At 29.9% G+C, this 26,617-nt stretch overlaps 3 protein-coding genes and 1 pseudogene across 3 annotated transcripts; 2 read left to right on the top strand and 2 right to left on the bottom strand.

Annotated features, from left to right (window-relative positions):
* Positions 1-6,878: 6,878 nt before the first annotated feature.
* LOC108487327 (protein LIGHT-DEPENDENT SHORT HYPOCOTYLS 3-like) lies at positions 6,879-8,413 on the top strand. The gene has a single exon (XM_017791637.2). The coding sequence runs from the start codon at positions 7,041-7,043 to the stop codon at positions 7,605-7,607; it is 567 nt and encodes a 188-aa protein (XP_017647126.1). The 5' UTR covers positions 6,879-7,040; the 3' UTR covers positions 7,608-8,413.
* A 3,905-nt stretch (positions 8,414-12,318) lies between these two features.
* Positions 12,319-14,330, top strand: LOC108487325 (probable arabinose 5-phosphate isomerase). Its single transcript, XM_017791636.2, has 3 exons — positions 12,319-13,121; positions 13,684-13,910; positions 14,032-14,330. The coding sequence occupies exons 1-3, from the start codon at positions 12,414-12,416 to the stop codon at positions 14,186-14,188; spliced, it is 1,092 nt and encodes a 363-aa protein (XP_017647125.1). The 5' UTR covers positions 12,319-12,413; the 3' UTR covers positions 14,189-14,330.
* Positions 14,331-16,973: 2,643 nt separating this feature from the next.
* LOC108488927 (adenylate isopentenyltransferase 3, chloroplastic-like) lies at positions 16,974-18,344 on the bottom strand (annotated as a pseudogene).
* A 1,106-nt stretch (positions 18,345-19,450) lies between these two features.
* On the bottom strand, positions 19,451-24,502 carry LOC108488568 (protein CUP-SHAPED COTYLEDON 3-like). Its single transcript, XM_017792857.2, has 3 exons — positions 24,098-24,502; positions 20,349-20,614; positions 19,451-20,117 (listed from the first exon to the last, which is right to left on the bottom strand). The coding sequence occupies exons 1-3, from the start codon at positions 24,264-24,266 to the stop codon at positions 19,788-19,790; spliced, it is 765 nt and encodes a 254-aa protein (XP_017648346.1). The 5' UTR covers positions 24,267-24,502; the 3' UTR covers positions 19,451-19,787.
* Positions 24,503-26,617: the final 2,115 nt, after the last annotated feature.

Genomic DNA, 26,617 nt, shown 5'->3' on the forward strand with positions numbered 1-26,617 from the left:
ACTTTCAATGAGATGGATGGTATAATCAAAGGAACTGGAGCTGTTCATTTTTTTCATGTATTCAGGGAAGTAGGAAGCCAACAACCTTGCTCATGCACTATACCATCCATTGATCAAGTTTTCTTTTACCCTGGTGGTAGTGTACCATGCTGGACCCTTTGTGTTTTGCTACTTTCTTGCTGGTCCCTCTCTGTTTGTTCTGTTTTGTGATTACCTTAATGAGTTTTGGAGGTGTTTTCTTTTTCGGTGGAATCAATTCCTCGATTCTTATTGATCTTCAAGTTATACCTATCATTATATCTGGAAAAAGAAGTTGTTTCTCGAGGAAAGAGGAAAAAGGAAAAACTTTATATTAAACAAATTCAGAAAATAAAGACATTTGTTAGTAGCTCGAGTGCTCCCCCTTCAGCTACTAACTACGTTAAGGTTCGACTATCAACGACAAGTTGACAAGTTCATGGAAAAAGCAGCATGCTTTGTATTGGCTATAGTATTACGTTTAGAATGACCATTTTACCGAGTAGATATATGATTGTTAACCATCTTGTGGCCAAGAAGTTACAGGGGTTTAAACAAAGGTATTTGATTCTCTATTTTTCACAACTCTCTTTCATTTTGATCATCAACGGTAGAAATGGGTCAGAAAATGAGTAATTCTCAAAAAACAATGTGAGAAGGTAATGATAGTAAAATTTATTGAGAAAATCCATATTCAAATTTTGAAGATAATATTATTGAAAAATTAATCATAAATTTAAAAAATAATTTTAATGCTAATTAAAAGTACATAAAAAAAACACCTTAATGAAAATTTAAATTAACCCAAATTTACTAAATGTCGCATTTCAATAGTAATTAAATTGATAAATTGTAAATCTAATGATTCATGCGGTCAACTTTATTGATAACTACTGTTTCTGCAAAGACATCATTTTTTTTAATCAAGCAAACACTTCCACTTGCTGAGTAGGTTAACAAGCACTGCATTTGTATTCTGTAACTGGAGGGTGGATGGTTTGTTTTTTTGTTTAGCCTGTTCCCAGGCAAGGAGATCACACTGTTAACCGAAGATATCATCTTATTCTTATACTCTGATTGCGAGCCATTGATTTTGGTTGAGTTCACAGTTCACTTTTAGGGAAAACCACAAACCATTCATGTGGAGATAGCTAGTTAGCATATGGCTAAATCTATCCCTTAATATTAAAACAACTTGTTTGTTTCCTCTTCTTTTACAATATTCTGTGGGAGAATTTCTTGCAGGTTACAAGTTTTAAGAAGCCTACCACTCTAATTCTCCACAAACACCCAAAAGCTTCAAGCTATCAAATTGAAGCCAACACCAGACAAAACTAAAACCATACATAACAAAGCGTCATGCTTGTTAATTGGTTAATTTTGGCAGTGCTGTCGCCTGAAACTTGCAGCATGCCATGCATGGCCCTACTTCTCTAGTCGTATTACTGTTTGGGAAAAGAAAGTAGCCGAGGCAAGCCCTGGTCCACTCTTGCTATGTATGGGGGAGGGGAATCTATACAGCAGCTTGCACCTTGGGTACGTTTGATCTCCCATGGCCCCGACCTTGGCTATGCAAACGGGCAGAATTTGCGATTCCAACTGCGCCTTATGCACTTTGAATCCCATTTTATTATTACAACATGATTTCTTCTTTAATGAAATTGATTTCATTTGGTTGATTAATATATATTTTTCATGCATTAAAATAAAACTATAAAATACTAAAGGCTAAAATATGTTTCGAATTTCTTTACTTTTCATATTTTATAATTTAATCTTTGTAATTTTTATTTCTAAAATTTAATCTCCATTTTAAATTTATACAATCTTAATTATTAGTATTATTAAAATTCTTCAATCATTTTTCTTCTTATTTCGTGATTATTAAATGAATAATTCTTATTTTAAAATATCATGAATTTAATAAAATAATTTTATTTCAATCATATAAAGACTTAAAAAGTATTTTTGTACATATTACAAATTGAAAAGAGAGACCACAATCAGACAATGTGAATTTTGATTTTTAGATGTCAACCATTTATAATGTTGGCACATAGATCGAGGAGATTTTAATCAATAATAACATAATTGGTTTAAACTCACTTTGTCCCTGTATTTTGATTAAATTTAAGATTTAACCTCTATACTTGAAAAATTAAAAAAGAAGTTTTCTTACTATCTTGATTTAAAAATATTAATTCAATTATTAAAATTATTTCTATTAAAATTTATCAATTTGACATATTGATTCTTGATTAGGTTATCCCGATGTAGCATATGATTAACTAGAAAAAAAAACATATTACGTTGGCAAATTTAAACATAAACCACTAGCAACGATATGATTGGACTTAAATTGAAAAATGAAATGATTAAATTTTTAACTTTTAAAATATATGAATTAAATCTCAAAATTGATCAAAGTACATGGACTAAAAACAGATTTTAACCTAAAATAAATTTGCCGACAAACATTAATTGTTTAATTTGGGCAAAGCAGTGATGGAAAAAGAAGGTGAAAACTACAGTTGCTGTGTTTCCAAAAGCATCATATTTAGAGTTTTGGAATTTGAAGCCAATAAATCAGGGAAAAGGAAATCGTTTTTTAATTAATCCCTAACGACCTGATTTGCTTAAACAAATAATATCTCAAGGATTGTCTGTGCCCGGATTTTTATTTTTAATTAGGTTTAGCTTGTAAGTTTATTCGTTGATGAAGAATTTTTAGCTTAAAAAAGTAAAGAGATGAGTGCTTTGGCTTGGCCTTATGATGTTTAGATATGAAAGTTGCAGCATAAAACAAAAAGAGAACCCAGTGACCTCCATAAATTTCTAAAATTGAAAAAAAAAAAAAGAAGAAGAAGGGACTGAAACAGTTGGATGATATTTTGTGAGGGTAAATTAGAGAATTGCAGGTGACAGAAAATAAAAGGTTTGTTTTATGGAAAAAGTGGTGAATGAAGAATGAACTGTCATTTCAAACTACAGAGCTTGTTTACCCTCTCTTTATTCCACCATTTTTTACCAAAAGTAGTGCAGAAATTCATTCAATGGATGCTTTTACCTAACCATCATCTCCTCCATAAAATCACATAAAGCTACCCGACATAAAATCAACCTTTTCCTTTTCAATAACTCAAATTATACATTTACCCATAATTTATATTATAATTTATTATTAATTTCTAAAATTTTATATTTTTCTTACCTTCTTTTATTTTTATTTCAAGAAATTTAATTTAATTATTAATACCTTTATATTTCTTCTGTTGAATTTAAGTTTATTATAACGTTAATTTTATTGTTACATAATTATTAAGTAAGTATTTTTCTTATTTCAAAATGTATGCGTTAATGAATTTAACAAAATAAAATAACTTTTTAAAAATAAAAATAAAATAATTATTAACAATGAATTACCATTAATACCATAAATTGTTTTTATATTTTCATTATAATTTAAGTTGAATATTTATTAATACCAAAATAATACAAAGACACGAGAAAAGAAATATTTTCGATCTGCACTTAATCAATTATTCTATCAATTATGAATTTTTATTAATTTATAATAATTATGTTTATATGTGATTTTAGTATGTAAAACATGATATATTTATATATTTAAATTGAATTTTATAAATAATTTATAAGGACAAATATCAAAATTATAGATGTACTTTGGTCTTACGTATAACTTTATTCATGAACTTTGATTTTGTGTAATTACACACATGAAACTTTGTTTATGGTTCACATGTACACATAAAATTTCATTTGTTTTCAATGGTATGCTTTTAAATCAATTATACACGCTTTAAAAACATAAATACATTAATCTATTTTCATATTGGATTAATATAATAATTTTGTATGTAATACATAAACGTAAAATGGTGTTATATCAGTTTTAAAATTGAATCAAATTAAAATTTAATGTATAGACTACACACATTCAAAATTCATGTATAGTTTTGATATTTATCCTAATTTATATTAATAACATAAAATTATTTAAAATTAATATTTCATGTATTATAAGGGTTAGTATTTGGTGCAATGGTAGTGTACTTTTTTATTTCATAAGCAGCCTTAACAATTTATCACGTGTCTCTTTTTCAAAATATTTATTTTTTAAATATTTTACTATATTTCTATAAGGTACTTGTCAACCTCTTGACCCTACTTGTAAAGTATAAAAACTCCACTATGAGTGTATCAAATATTTTCTCATATTATAATATTAACAATTTTAAATATCATTTAAATTAACTTATTTTTTATTTTACAACATCATATTTAAAATAAACATTTTAGCTTTTCATAACATTGTTTTATAGTAATTCTTAGGGTAAACTACACATATAGTCACCTAACTATAGGAAGGAGCTGTAAAAGCTTTATTCTCGGGACCATGTGATTCCATTGATGCAGATTCAGCTGAATTAGGAGCAATAATTATAGCGTTGGATGTAATAATTGAGATAGGGTAGAGGGGATTTGGTTTGATTATTGTTGAAATCGGGTCACTGGTGGCGTATAACTGGTTATTGAACAAAGATAGGAGACCTTGGTCGCAACAAACTACATCTGCAGATATGGAAAGTAGACTAGCCTATGTGGGTGAGGTAGCATTTTCAAAAGCAGACCAGCATGGCAATGAAATGGCAGAAACATTAGCGACAGTTGGTATTAATCGCAGGGTTATATTCAAGGTGTGGTTGTGAATGTTAGATTGGTGATTGGAATGCCTGGTTTTCATGTTATAATAGCTTTTGTGACAATTTTATTGTTTGACTGGAACTACTGTTCTGTTGTTTTTAAATAGAATAGTTTGAATAAAGCAAAAAAAAAAAAAAGAGTTCATTATCCAAAATAAGAAGTTTCAATTTAAGCACTCACGTTATATAGTTGAGTCATTTCGGTTACACCCGATAAAATCACAAACGACAAGTCGACATGGTCATTAAAAATCAAGATATAATAATAAATTTAGCCTTCAACTTTTACATTTTATTTAAATTTATTCATAATTTTAAAAATTAACATTCAAAATTTACAAATGATCTCAATTTTCTCCTGATTCAAAAAATTCAAAAAATATAAAATGCATAAATATTTTCAGAAAGAAAAAAATATTGTTGATAAGAAATAATAATATATAAAATTTTCAGAAAATACAATATATAATATATTATATAACTTAACTCTCGAGTTTGAGCTCAATTCAATAATTAAGTTTAGGGTAAATAATATATATGAAGCATAAAGCATAATTTAATAATATAAAAATGTGAAAAGCTTGATAAGGCTCGCGAGCTGTTCAAGTCAAGTATTACTAAGCTCGAATTTGGCTTGATCGATAGCTTGAGCTCGAGCTCAGCTTGATAATTACCGAATCAAATTCAAATTTTCTTCGAGTTAAATTCAAATAGCTTGCGAGCACCAATGTCTCATTTACATTTTTATGTCTCGCTAAACTGAGTGTAATTAGACACTAATAAATTTTTATGGAGGGTGAAAATTGAAGTAATTATGTGGACAATTACAAATAATTAAACTTAAATCCAATTATCAAATGCCCGTGCATGTTTTAAGATTAAAATTGTTTATACAATAATAATATTTTAAAGTTAGGATATATATATTTAAATATAATTATATGTTATTTTATTGATTTCGCTTAAATAATATGAAAATCTTTTATTGATGATAAAACTTCCTCTATATTTTGAACTACTAAATAATTAGTTCAATTAATAATATATTATATAAATTATTTATACTAAAATTAACGTAATTATTATTTATTATTTTTATTTGGTAAACGACGATTTGTTGATAATCAAAAGTATATATTTAATGTTTTATTTTCTCAGCCAAAAAAACTTACTTTAATTAAATCCAAAAGGAAAAAAAAACCAGCAGAGGGTTAGTAAACACGAAATGACGACATACACGGCCAGCTCTCGAAAATGCACTATACAACATAAAACATCATCTTATGACAACATACACTGCTTAGAATATTAGAGAGAAAACAACCTACTCATAAATATTGAATGTTTAGATAAAACTAATTGTTCGAATATTCTTTTGGATTCACAGATGATTTAATTTTAAATTTTTTATTCATTTGTAGATTTTTTCTTAAATATTATCAACAATTTTATAATAATTAAATATATATTTTAAAATTTTAAATTATATAATTATAATTTGTACTATAAGAAATTATACTTCATCAATCAAATATATATTTATATTTATGAATTATTATAATTACAAAATGATATAATTATTACAATAATAATTACACTTTCATCTATGTGTCCAAACATACTTTATATATTTATAATAATTACATTTGACATACAATTATTTCACTTTTTTGAAATTATTTATATCAAATATATTATTATATATTTTAATTTCAAGGCTATATTATTATATATTCAAATTAAATTTTATAAATAATTTATATTAATATGTAACATTAAACATTTGAAATTTAAAAAATAGAAATTAATTACACTTTTTTTTTCACGGTATTTTGTTCAACCCTCTTTGAAATGCATTTTCTTGACCTTAAAACGTTGAAAAGCACTGGCAATTGTAAAGGGTAGAAAGCTAAAATAAATTATAAGTATCTTCAACAGTAGTATTGCACGATTAATTTGGATAGGCGGTGTGTTTACCTATAATTAATATAAAAATAGCGGTGGCGATAAGATTAAATATTATAATAATACTGTAGCTTGAGACAAAAAGTAAACTAAACCACGCCGCCGCAAACACCACGCCGCAAACCCATCAAAGTGTATTTATTATCCTACGAAACACAAAAGTAAAGGAAACCCTAAAATCAAAGTAGCTGAACCAAGAAGAGAAAGTACTACCGCACTAATCTTCTTCTTCTTCTTCTTCTTTTTTCTTTTTTTATTCCAATTGTTAATTGATAAAGCCCAAAATGAATTATTTGTTGTAGACGATACTATTAAAAACTGTGCTCTCTATCCATGCCCATGGATTCATTTCCAGAAATGGATAGCTTCAACTTGGAAAACGCTAGCCTCAACATTAGCAATAACGGTGCCACATCACTTGCAACCTCGTCTTCTTCGACGTCAAGCCGGTACGAGAACCAAAAGCGCCGTGACTGGAATACCTTTGGACAGTACCTGAAGAATCATAGGCCCCCACTTTCACTCTCCATGTGTAGTGGAGCACACGTCCTCGAGTTCCTTCGCTACCTCGACCAATTTGGAAAAACCAAAGTCCACACTCTTAACTGCCCCTTCTATGGCCTCCCAAACCCACCTGCCCCTTGTCCATGCCCGCTCCGTCAAGCCTGGGGTAGCCTCGATGCTCTCATCGGCCGCCTCCGAGCTGCCTTTGAAGAAAATGGCGGAAAACCTGAAGCAAACCCATTTGGAACCAGAGCTGTGAGGCTTTATCTTCGTGAGGTTCGCGATTTGCAGTCAAAAGCAAGAGGGATTAGCTATGAAAAGAAGAAGCGTAAGAGACCCCTAGCCAACCAAACCCCAACTCTTCCAGTGCCACCACCACCACCTAGTGCAATCTGAAATAGGCATCGCCAAAACCCCATAACCATAAGCAAGCTGCAGTTTAATTAATCTAGCATATGACTAAATGTTCCTCCCTGGCTGCTGCTTTGCTTGATCTATGAAGGGTATAGTTTTCTTTCACTTTTTCCATCAGCTATATGGTATTGGTTTGAGACATAAGTACTATATTATTTTTAGGGTAGTTTTACTTCTCGATGCCTTGTGCCTTTCTACTTTCTGTTAGAGTGGTAAAAACTGGTAATGCTTTTGAGACTTTCGGGGACTCCTTTGAAATCTACTTTTGATGCAAACAGTGTCAGTATCCTCAGTAGTGAACTAGTACTAAAAAAACAGTCATTCTAGGAGTGACTGTACTAGCAGTTGTTGTTGCCTAAGTGGAACTGATCATTGCCGAAGTAATTAACCATATGGTTGAAGTTCATATCTTTCTTTATATCTCTATATCTCTCTTCCCAGTCCAATTCTTGGCAGTCACCTTCATTGCTGTTTATAGCATCAGCTTGAAACAACTTTACATGAGGATCATGAGTCAGATTTGTGGAGAGCACTATATTTGTTTAATGGCTTGGCTTTGTTGCAGATGGAAGTCAGTTTTCATCTCTCTGCTGCTACTCATCTTTTCTCTCCTTTCTTATGTCTTCACATTTTAAACAACAACATCAAATCATTTGAAGATTGATCTTAATATATAGTGCTAATACTTAGATCGAGAGGAAGTATAATATATGCATGTAAGGATTTTGTGATTAACATTGGCTTTAAAGAATGATTGAGACCTTCCCTCTGAAGTTTTAAATAAGATAATTGGATTGTTTTAGCCACTAAAGTTATTACAAATAATATTGGAACATAAGGTTATATATAGACGCTAGAGACAACCTTCTTTTCCCTTTAACGAGAGTGGACATGATCTTAAATATGGGTGTAATTGAATGTTGCTTAGGTTGATTCTATACGTAATTAGTCTTATCTATATTACAATGTTTTTTGAGAATGTGCCTGAGAACAAAAGACATACAACAGCTTTCCGATGTGCTGGAAAGCTTAGTTTATCCAATGGCTATACTTCATCATTTCAATATAAGAAATGCCTAGGGTTAAGCTTTTGTTATTTTCCTTCACTTTATTGCTTAATACAAGGAATCAAGAAATTGGAAATTTTAAATTTAATCAAGATCTAATGTAACTATTAGATATTGAAAAGTTTGGTAAAAGAAAATTGGTATGAAAAAATTGAGATTTTCATTAGAGGTTTGGATGGTTGATGATTGATTTCTTTATTTTTCTCAAAGTTTAGATATTGTTGCTCTCCACTCTCAATATTGTATAGTCGGGTGGATATAATCTTTTCTTTTATACTTTTATAGTTTTTTTTTTTTTTAAATTGAGGGTAGGGAATAAGGTTATTTAGGATTGAACCCAAATTTTTATACCTTGTGGAGAAAGGATTGTATGAAACTGTAACTCCCCCTCATACTTATCCTTTTTCAATAAAGGAATAACAAAACAAATTTTTTCTCCTCATTTTTAATATTTTTAATTGGATTTAATTTTTTTTTGAGGAAAAAGCTAAAAATTAAGAGAAAAAATATGATTTGTCATTCTCCTATTGAAAAGAGATAATGATAATATGTAATAGTTTCATATAATCTTTTCTCTATTCTTGCCATTAAATCAAAAGATTGTTGGGTATATCTTTATAGTTAATACACTCTTTTGGGAAGGTATATGGCAACTTGAAGAATCGTTTAGAAAGAGTAAAAATATTAGAAATTAGTGATATAATTCTCTCACCAACTAACTAAATATATTACTAGATGGATTCATTATATTTAAAATTAGTAGTAAAATCAATTGTATGCCCACCTAAATAAATTGTAAAATTGTTATCACGTATAGGAAGTAAAAAGGGTCATGCAAGATTAAAAAGAAAACAATATATTAAAAAATCACACCTCGGACCAAGGAGAGACACCAAGGAGATCCAACTTCTCCCTTATCCCAGCTTTGGCCAAACCGTCTGCCATCCCGTCGGAATCAACCAAATCTATAACACTTCTGAATCAAGTCTTTGAACACATACGGTGCATTGTTAGAAAACTTTAGCCAGTTCACACCATTGCTACAATCTGGCTCAACGATAACCCTACGGGACTTAGATCATTTCGATGCAGCAAAAATCAAACAAGCTTCTTTAATTGCCAGTAATTCCGCAGTAAAAATTTAGTTAAATGGTAATCTTTTATTTTTGGGCACCCTTCTAAAAAAATTAACAGTTGAGTTTAAATCTTCTTAACACAAAATTTTAGCTTTAAACCTCAATTTTTACATTTTATCTCAGCAGATTTCTACCTTTACCTTAGCCTAGAGGTATAATTAGCTAACAACAATCAAGATAAGATCCCCAGCTATAATTCCCTTAATTTCCTATATCTAGCTTTACACATTTGATTTTCCTATGTCCTTGTAAACTTTAGAAAAGCTAAGAAAATGTACGTACGTATAACTATAACAAGAAAATGATGACACAAAAAATTTGGTTTTTAATAAATATCCAACTTATGTAAAAAATAGTACTACAAAGTGTTAGATACTTGTGAATATTACATAGCAAATCGGCCCAAAATTTAGCTTCCCGATAAGCTACCCTATGTGATTTATAGTATACTAGCTGGATATATCTCATCACATGCATGTTATTAGGGTGGACAAAAAAAGTTTGATTCCCACTGCTCCGCCGTCCATAATCCATGTCATTTTGGTGTAGGAGTAAGTGAGTATTCGATCGAATCGAGTCGAGTGAAATTGAGTTAAAATTTTTTGAGTTAGTCGAGTAAACAAATTCTATTTTAACAACCGAACTCGATTTGAATTATTTTCGAATCGAGTCAAATCGAGTCGAGTTAACGAATCCTATTATTTATACTTAATATTGCATTTAAATGGACCTATTATTTAACTAGTAGATGAAGTACAAGATTGTTTAACTACATGAACAATATAATAATTTAGTCTTTTAACTTAATGGATAAACATTTAGCAAAACGACGTAGTTTTGTCTTTTTTTATTTAGATTTTTGGATAACTCAAATTGTGTAATTCATATTCGAGTTAAACCAAAACTTAATTTTTTATTCGAGTTGATCCGAACAACTTAATTAACTCAAACAACTAGAACTATTTAATTCAAAATTTAAATTTTTTATCAAATTTTTCAAATCAAATCAGATTTTACTCACCATAGGAATAGGAAAGTAGCAGATACAGTTCAATTTTAACTGCTATATTGCTTTATCCTTTTCCTTAAAGGTGAACTCTATTGACCGCTACAAATGCAACTGTCCGCTACAAATGCAACTGTCCGCATGTTGGATGCCACTGCTCCATTTTCTTTGCATGGAAACTTAAATTTATGTCTTTTCTCATCTCCTGGCCCAATGTATTGGGCTTTATTCACAGTTCGGCTACTTGTCATTCCGTAACAGCATTAAACAAAAAAACAAACAGCCTATAATATAATTCCACGTAGTATTTAATATCTTTTTTTAAAATTTAATTTAATTCCTCGTGCTTTCTCTCTCTCTCACCCCTGTATGTAATATATGCATATATATATATGGGAAAGTGTATGCAATGTAATACATGCACTGTTCAATAAATCTTCACATATGGCAGCAACAGGTAAATGCAAATAAGTTCATGGCACCATAGATTTCTTATCTGAGTTTTAAAATAATCCATTAACTTCAAACATTAGTATGGTATGATTTAAGAGCATACCCTCAATGATTACTAAGTTTTACTAACAATTACTAAGCATGTACTGTCAGAATCTACAATCTAGGACCAAAAAACATCAAGGGGGAACTGTTGCTATCTCCTTTGTCCGACGATGGTTTGATTTTCGGTTTCTTTATTGAGCCCGAATCTACTGCTTCTACACATTAAAACACACTTCACGCCTCGTCCTACAACACCGAGATGTGTGACCCTAGTAATCCCATTTGTATGAAAATTGGAAACAGTTGGAGAGTAAAAAACTCCATTACTGTAAATAGTTTCCATTTGCGATGAGCTCCCCCACAAGACGACAGGAGATTCACTCTTCTCACTACCCTTGCCTTGGCAGAAGCCATAAGCCATGACCATGAATATTTTGATATATATCAGTAGCCAGAAACTTAAGCTATGGTGTGTGTGTGTGTGAGAGAGAGAGAGAGAGTGTGTGTGTGTGTGGGGAGATAGGAGAGAGAGTGTAAAATTAGTTTTATTTTAATTTAATTAAATTTAATATTAAAATATTAAATGCCATGTGGCATCTTATTATAGGCTGTTTATTTTTATGTTTTGGACTAAAATATACAAAAGGATAATCGTATTAAGACTAAATTTAAATAAAAAAGGAATAATTCCAGGTAAATTTATGAATAAAGCTTAAAATTTATAGATTTTGATCTTCTAAACTGATATTGAATTTTTTATTAAATTTCATTGTCACATAATTAACTTAATTTTATATATGTTGTGTTGATTTAGGGACATCAAGTGTATATATTGTGTTATTATTTCACTTAAATTTAAAATTATATATTTCCTCTAAAAAATAAAAAAATCCATTTAATAATTAATGTATTGAAATTTAAAAAAATTAATAAATACGTATACTCCATGCAGACGTATCCAAAACTAAACTCTTCCTTTATTTACCGCGAAAAATTAACTGCCAAATCTAGACGCGCTCATTTGAACCAAAGAAAAAAAGTAAAACTAAACGCGCTCTCTTTCTTCCTTCGCAAACATTTTATGCAAAAGGAAACAACGGAGAAAAAATATCAAGATCTGAGAGCATCAACAATGGGGTCGCTTCCTCCGTCACTGGACCTCCCATTACCGCCGTTGGGAAAGCCCCCTCACCTCCAACTCCTTTCCGAAACTACCCTTCTCAACCTCTTCAAATCCCAACAAAACCACCTCAATTACTTCTTCCAAAACCTCGACTTTTCCCAAGCATTATCCTTCACCCAAACCCTCCTCAATTCTCGTGGCACCATTTTCTTCTCCGGTGTCGGAAAATCCGGTTTCGTCGCCAGCAAGATCTCCCAAACCCTAGTCTCCCTAGACATCCGCTCCTCTTTCCTCTCCCCTCTCGACGCTCTCCACGGCGACATTGGCGCACTCTCCTCTGCCGACGTTCTCGTCCTCTTTTCTAAATCCGGCTCCACTGAAGAACTCCTTCGTCTCCTTCCCTGTGCCAGAGCCAAGGGGGTTTATCTCATTTCCGTTACCTCCTTTTCTAACAATGCCCTGGCCAACGCTTGCGACATGAATGTGCATCTGCCGTTGGAGAGGGAGTTGTGTCCCTTTGATCTGGCGCCGGTCACTTCCAATGCGATCCAGATGGTATTTGGCGACACCGTGGCTATTGCGCTTATGGGAGCTAGGAACTTGACTAAGGAGCAATACGCGGCCAATCATCCCGCTGGGAGGATTGGGAAAAGCCTTATTTTCAAGGTTTGCTTTTTCTCTTTTTTCCCCTTATTCTTAAATGCTGCCTTTCAGATTAGATTTTTGATAAATTTAATTGCTTCTGATGATGAGTCTTTTTTGTTAGTGGATGTTTAATGATCTTTGATAAAGTTGATCGCTCTCAAATTGTTCGAGATCTGGGCTTTCAAAGACTGTTCTTTTTGTTTGCTAATATTTGGTTCATATAAGAAGCTGCAGAACGATGAAAACTGAAAAAAAGAAAAAAATAATAAGAATAATGTTTGATATATTGCTCGTTGTAGTAATTTTGATGCATTTATTTGAATTTCTATTTTTAGGGATCATGTCATTGTCAAGATAATTGGGATTGATGGACATTTGAAACTGAAATTTGTCCTCTTTTTTAGTTTTTCATTTTCCTTTCATTTTTTTCAGCTTAATTTGTGCTTTAGTTTCTTCATTGCTTAATTTTCAGAGGTAATGTGGAGGCAACATGAAGGACAAGAAAATAATCACTTAAAAAAAAATAAAAAAAATAAAAAACTTGGATTTGTAGAATGATGGATTGGGGCTTTTGTGTTTGTAGGTAAAAGACGTGATGAAGAAGAAAGATGAGCTTCCAATTTGCAAGGAAGGCGATTTGATAATGGAGCAACTGGTGGAGCTGAGTAGCAAAGGATGCGGATGCTTGGTGGTTATAGATGATGAATATCACTTGCTTGGCACATTTACAGACGGTGATTTGCGGCGTACTCTTATTAAGGCCAGTGGAGAAGCAATATTCAAGCTCAGAGTTGGAGACATGTGCAACAGGTAAATATGCAAATGGAGCATTTTCAAATGAGTTGTAATAAATTGTGAAGTTGCTTCTCATTACCAGATCATCTTGTTTTGTGTCAAGTCACTTGATATTATATCCTTTTGGTTATATCAGGGAACCGAGAACCATTGGTCCGGATGCAATGGCAGTGGAAGCCATGCAAAAGATGGAATCACCACCTTCTCCTGTACAATTTCTGCCTGTTATTGATCATCAAAATGTCTTGATTGGCATTGTCACATTGCATGGATTAGTGTCAGCTGGCCTTTGAGATGTATGTCTGGATTTCAATGTGACATAAGTGTTGACTAGAATTTATTGTTCAAACTATGATAGGATCTTATGTATACTGGACATAATTTCTGACCAATTTATTTATTCTATGTGATATGTTTGAGCATTTAAAGAGTAAATTTTTAGCTTGCTTTCGGCTTTGCAGTAGGCACCACGAGTTCATACTAGAACAATTATTTACACAAGTTGATCCCACCATGATAGTTCAGTTTAAGAAGCAGACAAGCTTTATTTGTAATAACAGAGGAAAAAATTATCAGACATCATACTCTGCTATGGAGCTGAAATTTGGTTTTTCTTTTTTTATGTAACGAGGTCATTACTTCAGCATTTTCTGTAACACTGTCATACTCGACCCAATCGCCGAGTTAAGTCATCAAGATGTCACAATCATTGCCAGAACAATTACTGAGAATTTCTGATCAATTTATCATATTATTTGATTAATGTGGATTATTTTACTCATTTTAGTAATAATGGAACCCCCAGTTGGGGTTCTACATCGAGACGTCACTTATTGACTTGGGCTTGTCGCAACATTATCTCCATTTTCTTACAATTTCCACGTTTTTTTTTTATATCAATACTTAAATTGTATTCAGATGTCATAACCACCATTTCATTTTATATGTCATCCACTTATATCTATTTCTAACCTCAAGTCCTCCTAAAAGCATGATATTCAATTAAAGATTACAAAGTTTATAAAATTAACACAAATATTAAAATTTTACAACTAATTCGATTGGAGGACTTGCGCTTTCTAAAATAATTTACTCACTTTATGTATATTTCATATTTATTTTTAAATTGTGCTAATCAATTTAATTCTTCATAAACTTTTAACCAAGATTCCAATATCACATTAATTAACAATTATTCAATTATTATTTTATCAATTCGTTTAAACATTCTCACGTATATTAAGCATTCCATCACTTATAACCATTTCGTAACATTTTATATTCATATATTTTTTTCCTCCTCCTCTCCAATCTACATCCTTTATGTATATATTTATCAAATTTTAGTTTTAATATAACATGCTTGTATGTAACATTATCTATAATTCCACTATTTACTTATGTACTCATATCAAAATTGTCTACTTGTGTTATAGTTACTAAATTATTTATATATTGAGCTACGAAATTCAAATTATGATCCGCTTGATGTTTTTAAAATTAGACTCAAATATCTTTTACTATAAAATTTTAGAATTTCTACTTTAGTCAATCAGTACAGTAAATTCTTCAAAATTTTCCCTGTTCTACTATTTGAGAGCTTCGATATTTCTTTACTAAAAAATAATTATATCTTAGTACAAGGTTCGGATCATATTTCTATTTGTTTCTCTTGAAAATAGACCCATTAATCATTTAAGAGTATAAATTTCATCTCCTAATAGTTTTTATACAAATTTTGATGAAATTTCAAAATCAAAACAGGAAATCTGAATCTATTCTTACCTTGTCCCATAAAAATTAATATATCTCAAAATCTATAATTCCGTTACTTATATCATTTCTTCCATACGAAATTAAACTCAATAAACTTTAATTTTAACCTCTAATTATATTTCTACAATTTATTAAATTTGAAAGTTGTACTACTGTTGCGCTCCATAAACTATTTGATGAAATAATTAGATTAAGTATGTTATTCTTTACTCAATACTCATAACCATATTCTACACCAAAATCAAATCAAGAATAAACCTTTCGTAAGTAGAAAAAAGTACGTACTTGTTTTCTTTTCTTGAATTCAACCCCTCTCTTTTAAATCCAAAATTTTCCTTCATCTATCATTTTGTTTTTCTCCTTTCATCCTTCTTTTTCTCTTCACTTTGCCAAGCTTTTCCTTCATTTTCTTCTTCTACTAATTAATTTCCATGGTAGAAAATAATCTTATAACACTTTAAGATATCAAATTAGGCTATAATTTTAGGTAAAACTCAAAGAAAATCCATGAAAAATATTTTCTTCTTCTTTTTTTCTCTCTTATCTTTTAGTTTTCTTTATTTTCATTCTTTCTTTCCTTCTCTCCTGCTGCTTGCTGCCGTCCCGATAGAATAATATATATAAAATTCTACATTTTTTTTTCCTTTCAATTTTACCCTTATTTTCCTCCAACCAATTAAAATTCAACATATTTCATTCTTAATTACCAAATATTTCCACTAAACTTTACACCTCACTAGCTTAGGAATTTTAACCTATCTCCAAATATCAATTTAATATAGTAAAATTACATTTAGGTCCTCACCTACAATTTGGGAAATTACACTTTAGTCCCTATATTTTTTCCATTTTATTCAACTTAATCCTTCTTTCAATTTTCCAAATTCACATATCAATGTCTCCATTTCAAATTCATAAAAATATATTTATTAAATTTTCACCCTTTTCTTAAAATGATAAATTACACTTGGCCCTTAACTTTCTCATATTTATATTTTTATCCTTATAATTTTAAATACTTATATTAAAGCCACAACACTTTTTATATTTTTACGATGAAGGGGTTTCGGGATGTTACATTTTCCTTTTCTTACAATATAGATACATGGAACAATGGAACTATGTTATAATTAAATTTAAGTGTAATTATTTATAATTATATGTATTTGATATGTTTGAATAACTATTCAATTTTTAGGGAAGAGGTCAAGAATTAGAGAAATTATAGAAGAAATTAATCTGGATATTAAGAAGAAAAGAACTACCAACCAAACACACCAAAAAGGAGAAGAGGAAAAATGCTTTCATATCATTAAATGGCAGGGGGCATTGAATTTGAGCATCTTTTTTTTTCCCCAAAAAAGGGAGTTCCATTAAGTAGCATATCTCAAATATTTTAAAACATCGGAATGTATCAATTTACTAGTTATTGTCTGTCAGATACGATTTTACAGCATGATACCACAAGCCAGTGAAGGCACTCTTCTAAGGTTGGGTTTAGTGACCACTGACCAGGGTCTGAGGGCTGAAACTATATAGAAATTCCGCCACTATCTCCGTACTATGACCTGCTACAAGCTTTTTCCATGCCTCATCTGCATCCTTACCACGCCTGCCGAAAACCTCCGTGGCATCCACAATGTGTGTCTTCCAGTTCTTCTTGTTCCTCAGCCGGTGGATCTTCTCCAATTGCCGACAAGCTAATTTGCAGGTGTTCCTTTTGATTTCTTGTATTGCTTCTTGCAGCAGTTTACCACGTTGTTGTTTGTCCAAATATGGTTCGGCTCTAAAGTAGCGGTCGAATCCAGGGACTCCAATACAATGGCTTTCCTAATCCCCACTGCGTAGTTGCCATTGGCGTCGAAGAAACTCCTTACCTCATCGACCATCCCCATTTCCACCATCTTATCTACTCGCTCTGATACGTACTGATGGAGCACCGGCATTGCTACATGTACACATAGGAAACAACATTCGTATCTAGATCGGAACTGAAAGTCCTCATCGTCAACTAAGGCCTCGATGTATGAATTCGAGCCCCCGACTATGATCGGAACACGGCTGCCGGCCAAAATCGAATCCATGGCAATGTGAAGCCATGTCAACAAAATCCGTTGCCGTGAAATCTGTGTAGGGACTTATTTCACCTAACAGATGGTGTGGAACCCCATACCGTTCATCCTCGGGGATCTTGTTGGTCGTTATGTCGAGTCCGGCATATGCTTTTATTTTATCCGAATTTATTATTTCGGCCGGGAACCGGGTAGCAAGGTCAATGGAAAGCCGTGACTTGCCGGTTCCAGTCGCTCCCATTATGATCACAACCATCTCTTTTTCTAGCCTTGGCCTAAAGAAATTGGATTTGAGCTCCCCAGGAGGTTTTTGTAGTAAAGACGTTGTTTGCTTGCACAAAGAGAAGGAAACTAACATGATTGGTACCTGTTAAGAAATAGCAACATTTTAAGTAAAAAATAGTTGAGAACTAATCTTTTCATTCCATTTGAATGACAATAAATTAAACAAGCAAATAATTGTTCTTTCTGGGAAATCTTACCTTATGGTCTATGCAGCAGCAAACTGAGATCCAATAAGACGGTCCAAAGAGTGATATACTAATTAAAAATCAGAGAATTTTATATGTGAAAGAAAGTAATTAGAGACAACTACACAAGTGACAACGAAGGTGGAGCAAAGTTATTTATAGGCAAAGGTGTTAACTTGCAGTCTACTTTTTTAGAAGGTTATAATTACTAGTAGGAAGAGGAGTTTAAGTGTCGGGTCGGATCCAATAAAAATTTAAGCCCATTTACTAAGTTTAGATTCGGGCTCGGTCCAAAAAATAAGCCTAAGATTTTGCCCAAATCTAGCCGGATAAAAATGCTAAAATTCGAGTCCAATTTGGCTCGCCTGTAATACTTTTTTATATTATTTCTTATGTAATTTTTTTTAAAAAAATATAACACATCAAAAATACTAAAAACACTAAAATAAATATATATACTTAAATAACACTAAGATATGTACAATTTAATAAGCAAATACGTCTAAAATAGTAACAAAATTAATAATAAAATAAGAGTTATATAATATCTAAATAATAACAACAAAATAATATTAATATAATAGTAAAATAGTAACAAAATAGTGAAAAAAAACAAGAAAATAGCACCAAAAAAAACAGCAACTGTTTTTTTCTTTTTCCTTTTTTTTTTCATATTCAAATCAGACCGGGTCAAGAAAGCCTTACCGAGACCCGACATTAATCTTATTTTTTTTTGTCTAAACTCACTTTTTAAACTTTTATTTTTATCCAAACTCTTTATTTTTTTGAGGAACCTTCATGCAGGGCATGTACGTCTACTAATAGCTACTCTATTTTAAAAGTAACTCAAGGTTTAGCAGAACAAGAGGCGATGATAGCTGGCAAAGGACTAGTAAATGCTTGAAATGAGTTTAAAAATAAAAATAACCACCACAACTGGGAATTGGATGGCTTATCATCATTTATAGGCACATGTTAACGCAATCTCTCACCTGGACTGGATTTCAACTACAAGGTGTTTCTATCTTCAAAATCAAAAAACAGGAGACTGTGAAATTTCAAAATTTCCTACCATTTTAATGATATTATCAAAACTTGTTCAAATGAACAATGACACTGACAGAATATATGGTCATCAATTACTTCGGCCAAGTCAACAACAGGAAAAATTTCAACACTGCGCTAGGCGCAGACACTGCAATCAGACAGGTAAAAGGTGAATTGGCTGGCTCCTATCTCATCCACAATGTTGACTATGAAACTGATAATGTAGCTGTACAATGTACGTACATTTCATTGGGTGATATACCCATACCAATGCGGATGTTTGACCCTTGTTATTAAGCTAGCTCAAATCTACTTGTAAAGAATAATTATATGCTTTATATATAGTTTTTACAATGCCCAATGTTGAAGACAAAAATAAATAAACCCTAAACTAGAAAATACACAAATCTTCTACCCATCCGTTTCAACATGAGTTTCATTTATCTTCGAAGGCAAACATCACAGATTCCTTTTTCCCTCCCTTAAATATTCAATGTCTTCCATAGGAAACCAGACTGTTATTAATCTCAAATCTCATGTCCTCCAAGTTGGAAGCCACCCCATGAACATCCCAAGCTGTTTTCTTCCATGTCCCACAAGAATTCATAGCCATCATCAACTTTGGAGCTAACTTCATTGCTGTTGTTCTCTTGATGGGAATTATATTGAAGCAGGTTTAGCAAGCATTGGGCGTGGCTTTGATAGGTAGGTGTGGCGGTGGACAAAGAGCTGATATGTTGGTAGGCTGTTTCGTGGGCATGATGAGTTGATGAGGTCTCCAACATCATTGGGGAGCTGAGTTTGGTGCTGTTCTCTTCTTTGCTCTTGTGAAACACTCTACATAAAACCCACTCTTCCTGTATATATATCAGTACATGTCAATGTTTCAACTTATCAGCTTTACATACATAATATAATATATGGGCCCAAATAGAGTTCCAACATTAACATTCAGAAAAACTATCATTGGTTTTTAAATGATTTACATTAATCAAATGTCATCATAATAAATGTATAAATCAACACCAATAATTAAGATAATTATAAACGAGCATGGTAGAAAAGAGCAGGTAGGTAGCGATAGATACCTTAGGAGGCAAATGTGGAGTGTGGAGGCGGAATTCATGCATGATCCATCCAGTTTTGATACCATTGGGAGCTCGGTTTCTATAAAACACCAATGTTTTCCTCATCCCAACCACCTCTTCCGTTGTTGGGTACAACACCATTCGATCTTTCCCTGTTGCTTTCCAGTAACCTGATGTCGTCGCCCGATTCGTTCGGAACCCCGTCGCGTATTTCCGGTCTCGGAAGCTAAAGAAATACCATTCATTTGCATTCAACTTTGCCACCTCTGTTAATTTAATCAAGTCCCCAATTAATCCCATGCAAACACAAATATATATTTTTAATTGTTTATGCTGTATTTTCCTTTTAATCAACATAAATTTTTATTAAAAAAAATCCTATCTTTTCACTAACTTTTCCTCCCTGAATTACTTAAGAGTGTTGGTAAGTCTTTGTCACCGTATGGGTTATGTCTAATAAAGCTACAAGGCTTTGTCGGGCATGATAAGGAAATAATTCCTTTAGAAAAGAGGGTTAATTCCACTTTACGTCTTTAAATTATGGCTCAAAAAATAGTTTAAAAATATTTACGTCATATCACTAATTTTATCATTATTTAAAACAATATATCAGTTTAAATTTGACATGGATCATATCTAAAATACTTGTGTATCTATTAAATAATCCTAATTTTGATTGAAATTGCATAATTGTTTTTAAACATCATACCCAAGTTGTCTATATGGTAGAGTGTTTACAATTTAATCCATGCGATTTATATATGTTGGTATTTAACACCTAAATTGACAATTAGCCTAACAAAAAGAAGCTGATTAATACAATATTATTACTTTGACATTTCAATTAAAGTGCTGTGAAGGTAAATGACCAATATAAAATCTAGGTTATAGTTTCAGGATATTTGATAAAATTAACAGTAAATGTTTTTGTCAAATGATGATATAATATTAAAAATATCAACAACATAAGAGAACAATGATAAAAGGATTTTGTTAACATTTTAATATGAGATATTAAATAAGTTGAATTTGTCTTATATTAAGAATATCTTAGACACCAACTTTAACCAACAATTACGTATACAGTTCTCTTTATTGTTTGCTTCTATATTTAGAAAAATCTTATCTTATATAACACTAAAACAAGAACTACCACATGTTAATAAGAAAAAAATAATTAAGGAGTAAAAAAGTGAATGCTTCTATTTATAGGTCACATTTTAGAGTCCAAGAATTGTCTTATGTAACTCTATGTTTTCAAGTAACTTAACTCCTGATATTGTAATAATTTTCCTTATAATTTAATATTAGGACTTGCTATTTTTGGGTGTATATAGGAAAAAGGATACTCTTAAATTAGAAAGTGCAGGAGCTAGCAAAAAGATAAATAAAGAAGACATATGGGGGGGCAAATGTATATTTACGTATGCAGCTGTTTTTGCTGCCTAAGAGAGTTGGCAATATAAACAAATTATATAAGGCAAACATCTTTTATTTATCATTTCTTTCATCTATAACTTTTACTTCACAAACTACTTCACCTTATAAAACACCTCTTACTGATTTTGAAAGAAAAAGATATCAATGATTTTGGTCTATAGTTAGTAAAATCTACATTTAATTTGAATTAAATTATTATGTTGATTTACTGAATAAGATTTTGATTTAATGTCGAAGATTTTAAAATTTTAAAATTTAAATTTTATTATGTGTAAATTTTATCACTATATTATTTAATTTTATACTTGTAATGATATAACAATTATAAATATTAACATAATTATAAGTACTCAAACAAAACAAAAAAATAAGAAAAATGAAAAAATACTCTTTTTTATATATAAAAAAGGTTAATACTATTTTTATATGACAAAAAATATTAGTGAATTCATATTCAAAGAAATTTGGCTTAATGCTTAGTTCGGTTTTCAAATTATATATGTTTTTCATTTTGGTTTCTAATTATTATTTTTATCTCAGGCTACATTTCATTACACAATTTAGCTGAATACATAAAAAAAAAAAAGGCTAGCACATCACATTATTAGAGCGTGCCACATTACCCTCTTTTATTTTTTAATATTATGCATTATATTAATAAAAATCAAAATATATCATATATAACATATAAATATTTTAAATTTTCAAAAGACCAATTTTTAAAAATAAAGTTAGAAAATTTTGAAATATATAAATGTAAATTAAAGTTAAAATAATATATAAAAATTTCAAATTTTAAGAAAAATAAAAATAAATTAGTTAATTTTTTTTTAAAAAAGCCCTCAAAATTTCCAAATATATATTCTATAATTTGCAATTTTTTTTTTTGCAAAACACCCTTAAATATATAAAAATTCAAAACAATAGATCAGAATTTCAAAAATATTGAAAAATTTAACTAAAAAACATAAATCCTATTCCCTTCAACATTATTGAGTATATGCAATATGTTTACTACTCTATTGCCTTTCAAACCTATAAACAACCATTAATTTAATACTCTATTTCCTTCAACATAATTGTATTAAACTGATTTGATTAGATAGAATTAATATTTATAAAAATAACTTTTAATTAATTATAAATATATTTATTTTTTATTGAGGTTTAACATATGAATTAAGAATAAATAAATGTATACATTATATATACTATTATATTACCAATATATTAATATTATCTTTATATATAACATTAACTTCACACATTTAATTTTATTAATTATAAAAAATTAATTTAACGTGATTAATTATTATCATATTTATACATAAGAATTATATTTATTTAATTCAAAAACTTAGATTTTTTAATTTATCAATTATATTCATGAATTTACAGATTTATAATTTTATTAATTAATAATATTGTATTATTTAATTACTTCTCAAATATATATTTTACTTTTTTAAGTCTAGTTAGATCGACCTAAGTTAATAAAAGACATAATAATTTATTTGACCTCTAATTTTACAATAAAATGTTATATTAACATTTTATTTAACTTTTCACTTTTTTAGCTGTTAAATTTGAGATGTTTGTCAAAATATCCTAAAATGAATAGGAAAGTTAACCTTTTGTTCACTTTTTTTATGAGGCATATATATGGATGCCATGTTAACAATTAATTAAATTTTTAATTTAAAAAACAAAAAATTATAAAATATTTTTAATATTTTAAAATAAATAATTATTAACGTGGTATATATGTGGATTACCACATGAATGACACATCGAGAAAACTTAACAAACGTTAATTTTTTCATATATATTAAGATGTGGTTTGATAAAATATATATAAATTTAAAAATTAAAAAGATAAAAAAATTAAATGAAAAGTTAAAATAATTTTTAAAACAAATTTTGAATGGTAAGTGATTATGCGTTTAAATGAAAACCTTAAATGTAAGAAGTTAATAATAGAATAGATATACATACAGACATGTAAATGCATGTGTACGGGTTTCTAAACATGTGTGAGAGAGATGCAATGTAATGTAATCTAAGAAATTGACGTGCTTCCTTTCCCGTCCATCTCATCTCTCTCTATTCCATTCTAGAGAGAGAGGAAAAAAAAACATGTTTACGTGTCTGATGTTTCTAACAGCAAACATGGCTGGCGGCCTGAGGCTTTGTGCCACTGATCACAATAATTCAATAATTTTCCTCTCTGTTTGTATTTTCAAAGACACACCACCAACAGGAATGAAAGAATAAGATTCCAAAGGAAAATTAAAGGAGAGAGGTGGTACCAGGAAGCTGCCATGGCTCGCATGTATGCAGATCAATTTCCACCAAAGTACCCTTCAACACTTGCTCATTCGCTATCTTTTTGTAGAGATAATGGCACACCAACTCCTCATCGCTTGGATAAAACCTAAACCCAGGTGGCAGTGTTGCTCCTATGTCCCTTAGCCCCATTTTTATCTAACCACCAAAAATGGGATCTCAATAAATTAGAAAAAAGAAGGCAGAGGGGAAACTTTTTGTATAAGATAGGAGGAGATTGATTGAATGTAAATGAAGTGAAAGAAGATGAAATTTCTTTGATTAGGACTTGAAAATTAATGCATATATACAAGAGGAAAGCTTAGGATGAAGATTATTAAATTGTCTTTGGCTGTTAGAATTTCTTGGTGTAATCTACCATATATGTATATATAGGGAGCAATGGCCATGCTTGTGTAATTAGTTAGATAGAATTGGGATGTTAGAGGAAGACCAAAGTTACAAGAAATCTTCCCTATTAATGTTTTTTTTTTTTTTTAGGATATACATTGGGAAAATTCCAAACAATTTCATTAGACAAACACTGAAATGAAATAGCTTCTTCTTTTTTAATTTATGACATTATTTATGTAAAACAAAATATCTAAAATAAAAATATGAATTTTATATAATATATATTAATGATAGTGTTTATTAATCCCACAAATAAAATTAAATAATTATCCCATTATTAAAGCTGGACATGTATTATAATTTAGTAATTTGCATTTTGAAAATCCTAGAAAATATTTACATTTTATGGTCAATTTTTCATGCTCATCTGGCTATAGTATATATTTTTGGTATAATCATAAGAAAATATCTATATTTTATGGTGAATTTTTCATACTCATTATGTATATTTGGCATAATTATATGTGTTATCCTTTATATTATGGACTAAATCAAATTATATTCAAATCGAATATAATTTTAAAGTAAAATTCTCTTAATAAAATTAACTTTCAATTTTTTAACTTGTTTATTAATTATTTATAATATATTTTAATGTATATAAAATAAATGAAAAATGGAAATTAAATCACAAAATTAATGGGATAGACTTCCCTTCATTAAAAAGAATAGGAAATAAAAATTAAAAGGTGAGAATTCCATGAAAGAGGGGCCATATTATCATCTTCGTGAAACTAAAAAGAAAAGATAACCTAATGTCCCCAACCACGTGAACCATTTCACAGGACTGACCAACAACATAATAAGTATTATTATAAGAATTTAACCAAAGAAAATATAAATAACCAAAATCATAGTGGTGGAATATTATTAATTTAATATAGAAGAAGAAAATTGCTAACTTAATAATTATGGACTCCCGTGTCTCTCATCCCTTCTAACTGTTACTGAAGTAGGAAATAACTTATCTGCCTAAACATTAATAAATACCTTTTCTTCTTATTTTTTTTATTTTAAGTGAATAATAATAATAAATATTTTATTGAGTTTGTGTCAACTATTAATTGAGTCGTGATTCGATAAATTACATAATTTATCCATAATGATATTTGAACGAGGACACCATCCATTTATAATTTTTTTATTTACGATTTGAACTAAAGCGATTTTTAGTTTTATTTGAATTTTAATATAAGTATGTATGTGTTCTAAATTTTTATATATTTGTGTATATGAATAATGTTGTTGATTGAGTTAGTGTCACAAATGAACATGACACCAACTCAAAATTGATGACAAAATAATGATAAACAATTGTATTTATTTAACGTTCTTAATTTGGTTGTTTTTGTGTTTAAATTTCAGTTTACTCACAATTTAATCTATTTTTTATTTTAATATCCTGCATATTTCATGTGTTATTATTAATTAATTCCAAATCATACTTTTTATTATTTATTATATGTTATTTTTAAACACATATTTATGTTCTAAATATGTTATTTTTATCCGTATACGTATACGTATATGTATGTAATAAGATTTCTAATTATTATTATTTGTCAACAATAAGAAGGCATATTCAAAGAATAATAATAAGGTCTAATTTTGTTATTAATCCTGTATTATCGTAAATTACGGATTGAATCTCTATAATTTAATTTTGTCAATTTTAGTCATGTGTTTTTCAAATGTTGAAATTTTAGCATTGACTCAGATTGTAGAAATTAAATTCGTTAGGTCGAATTTTGCTAGTAATTTCATATTATTCGTAATCGGGAATTAATCTCCACGTTTTAATTTGATTATTTTTATTTCTTATACTTTTTGAATTTTAAAATTTAAGTCTGAACTCCAACGGAATTGTTAAATCCACTAACTAAAATGGATTGACTTTTTGTATATATCTTGTGAAAATAGTAAGCTTATATGATATTACACATATGACAATATGCTTACTTATAAGATTTTGGAAATAGTAAACTTTAACAAGTATCATTTAGTCAAGACTGAAATTTTAAAATTCATAAAAGACAAGACTAAAATTGATCAAACTAAAATAAAAAGACTAATTCAGAAATTTAGGTATA

This window comes from Gossypium arboreum, chromosome 11 (assembly GCF_025698485.1).
Source record: "Gossypium arboreum isolate Shixiya-1 chromosome 11, ASM2569848v2, whole genome shotgun sequence".
NCBI classification, from domain to species: domain Eukaryota; kingdom Viridiplantae; phylum Streptophyta; class Magnoliopsida; order Malvales; family Malvaceae; genus Gossypium; species Gossypium arboreum.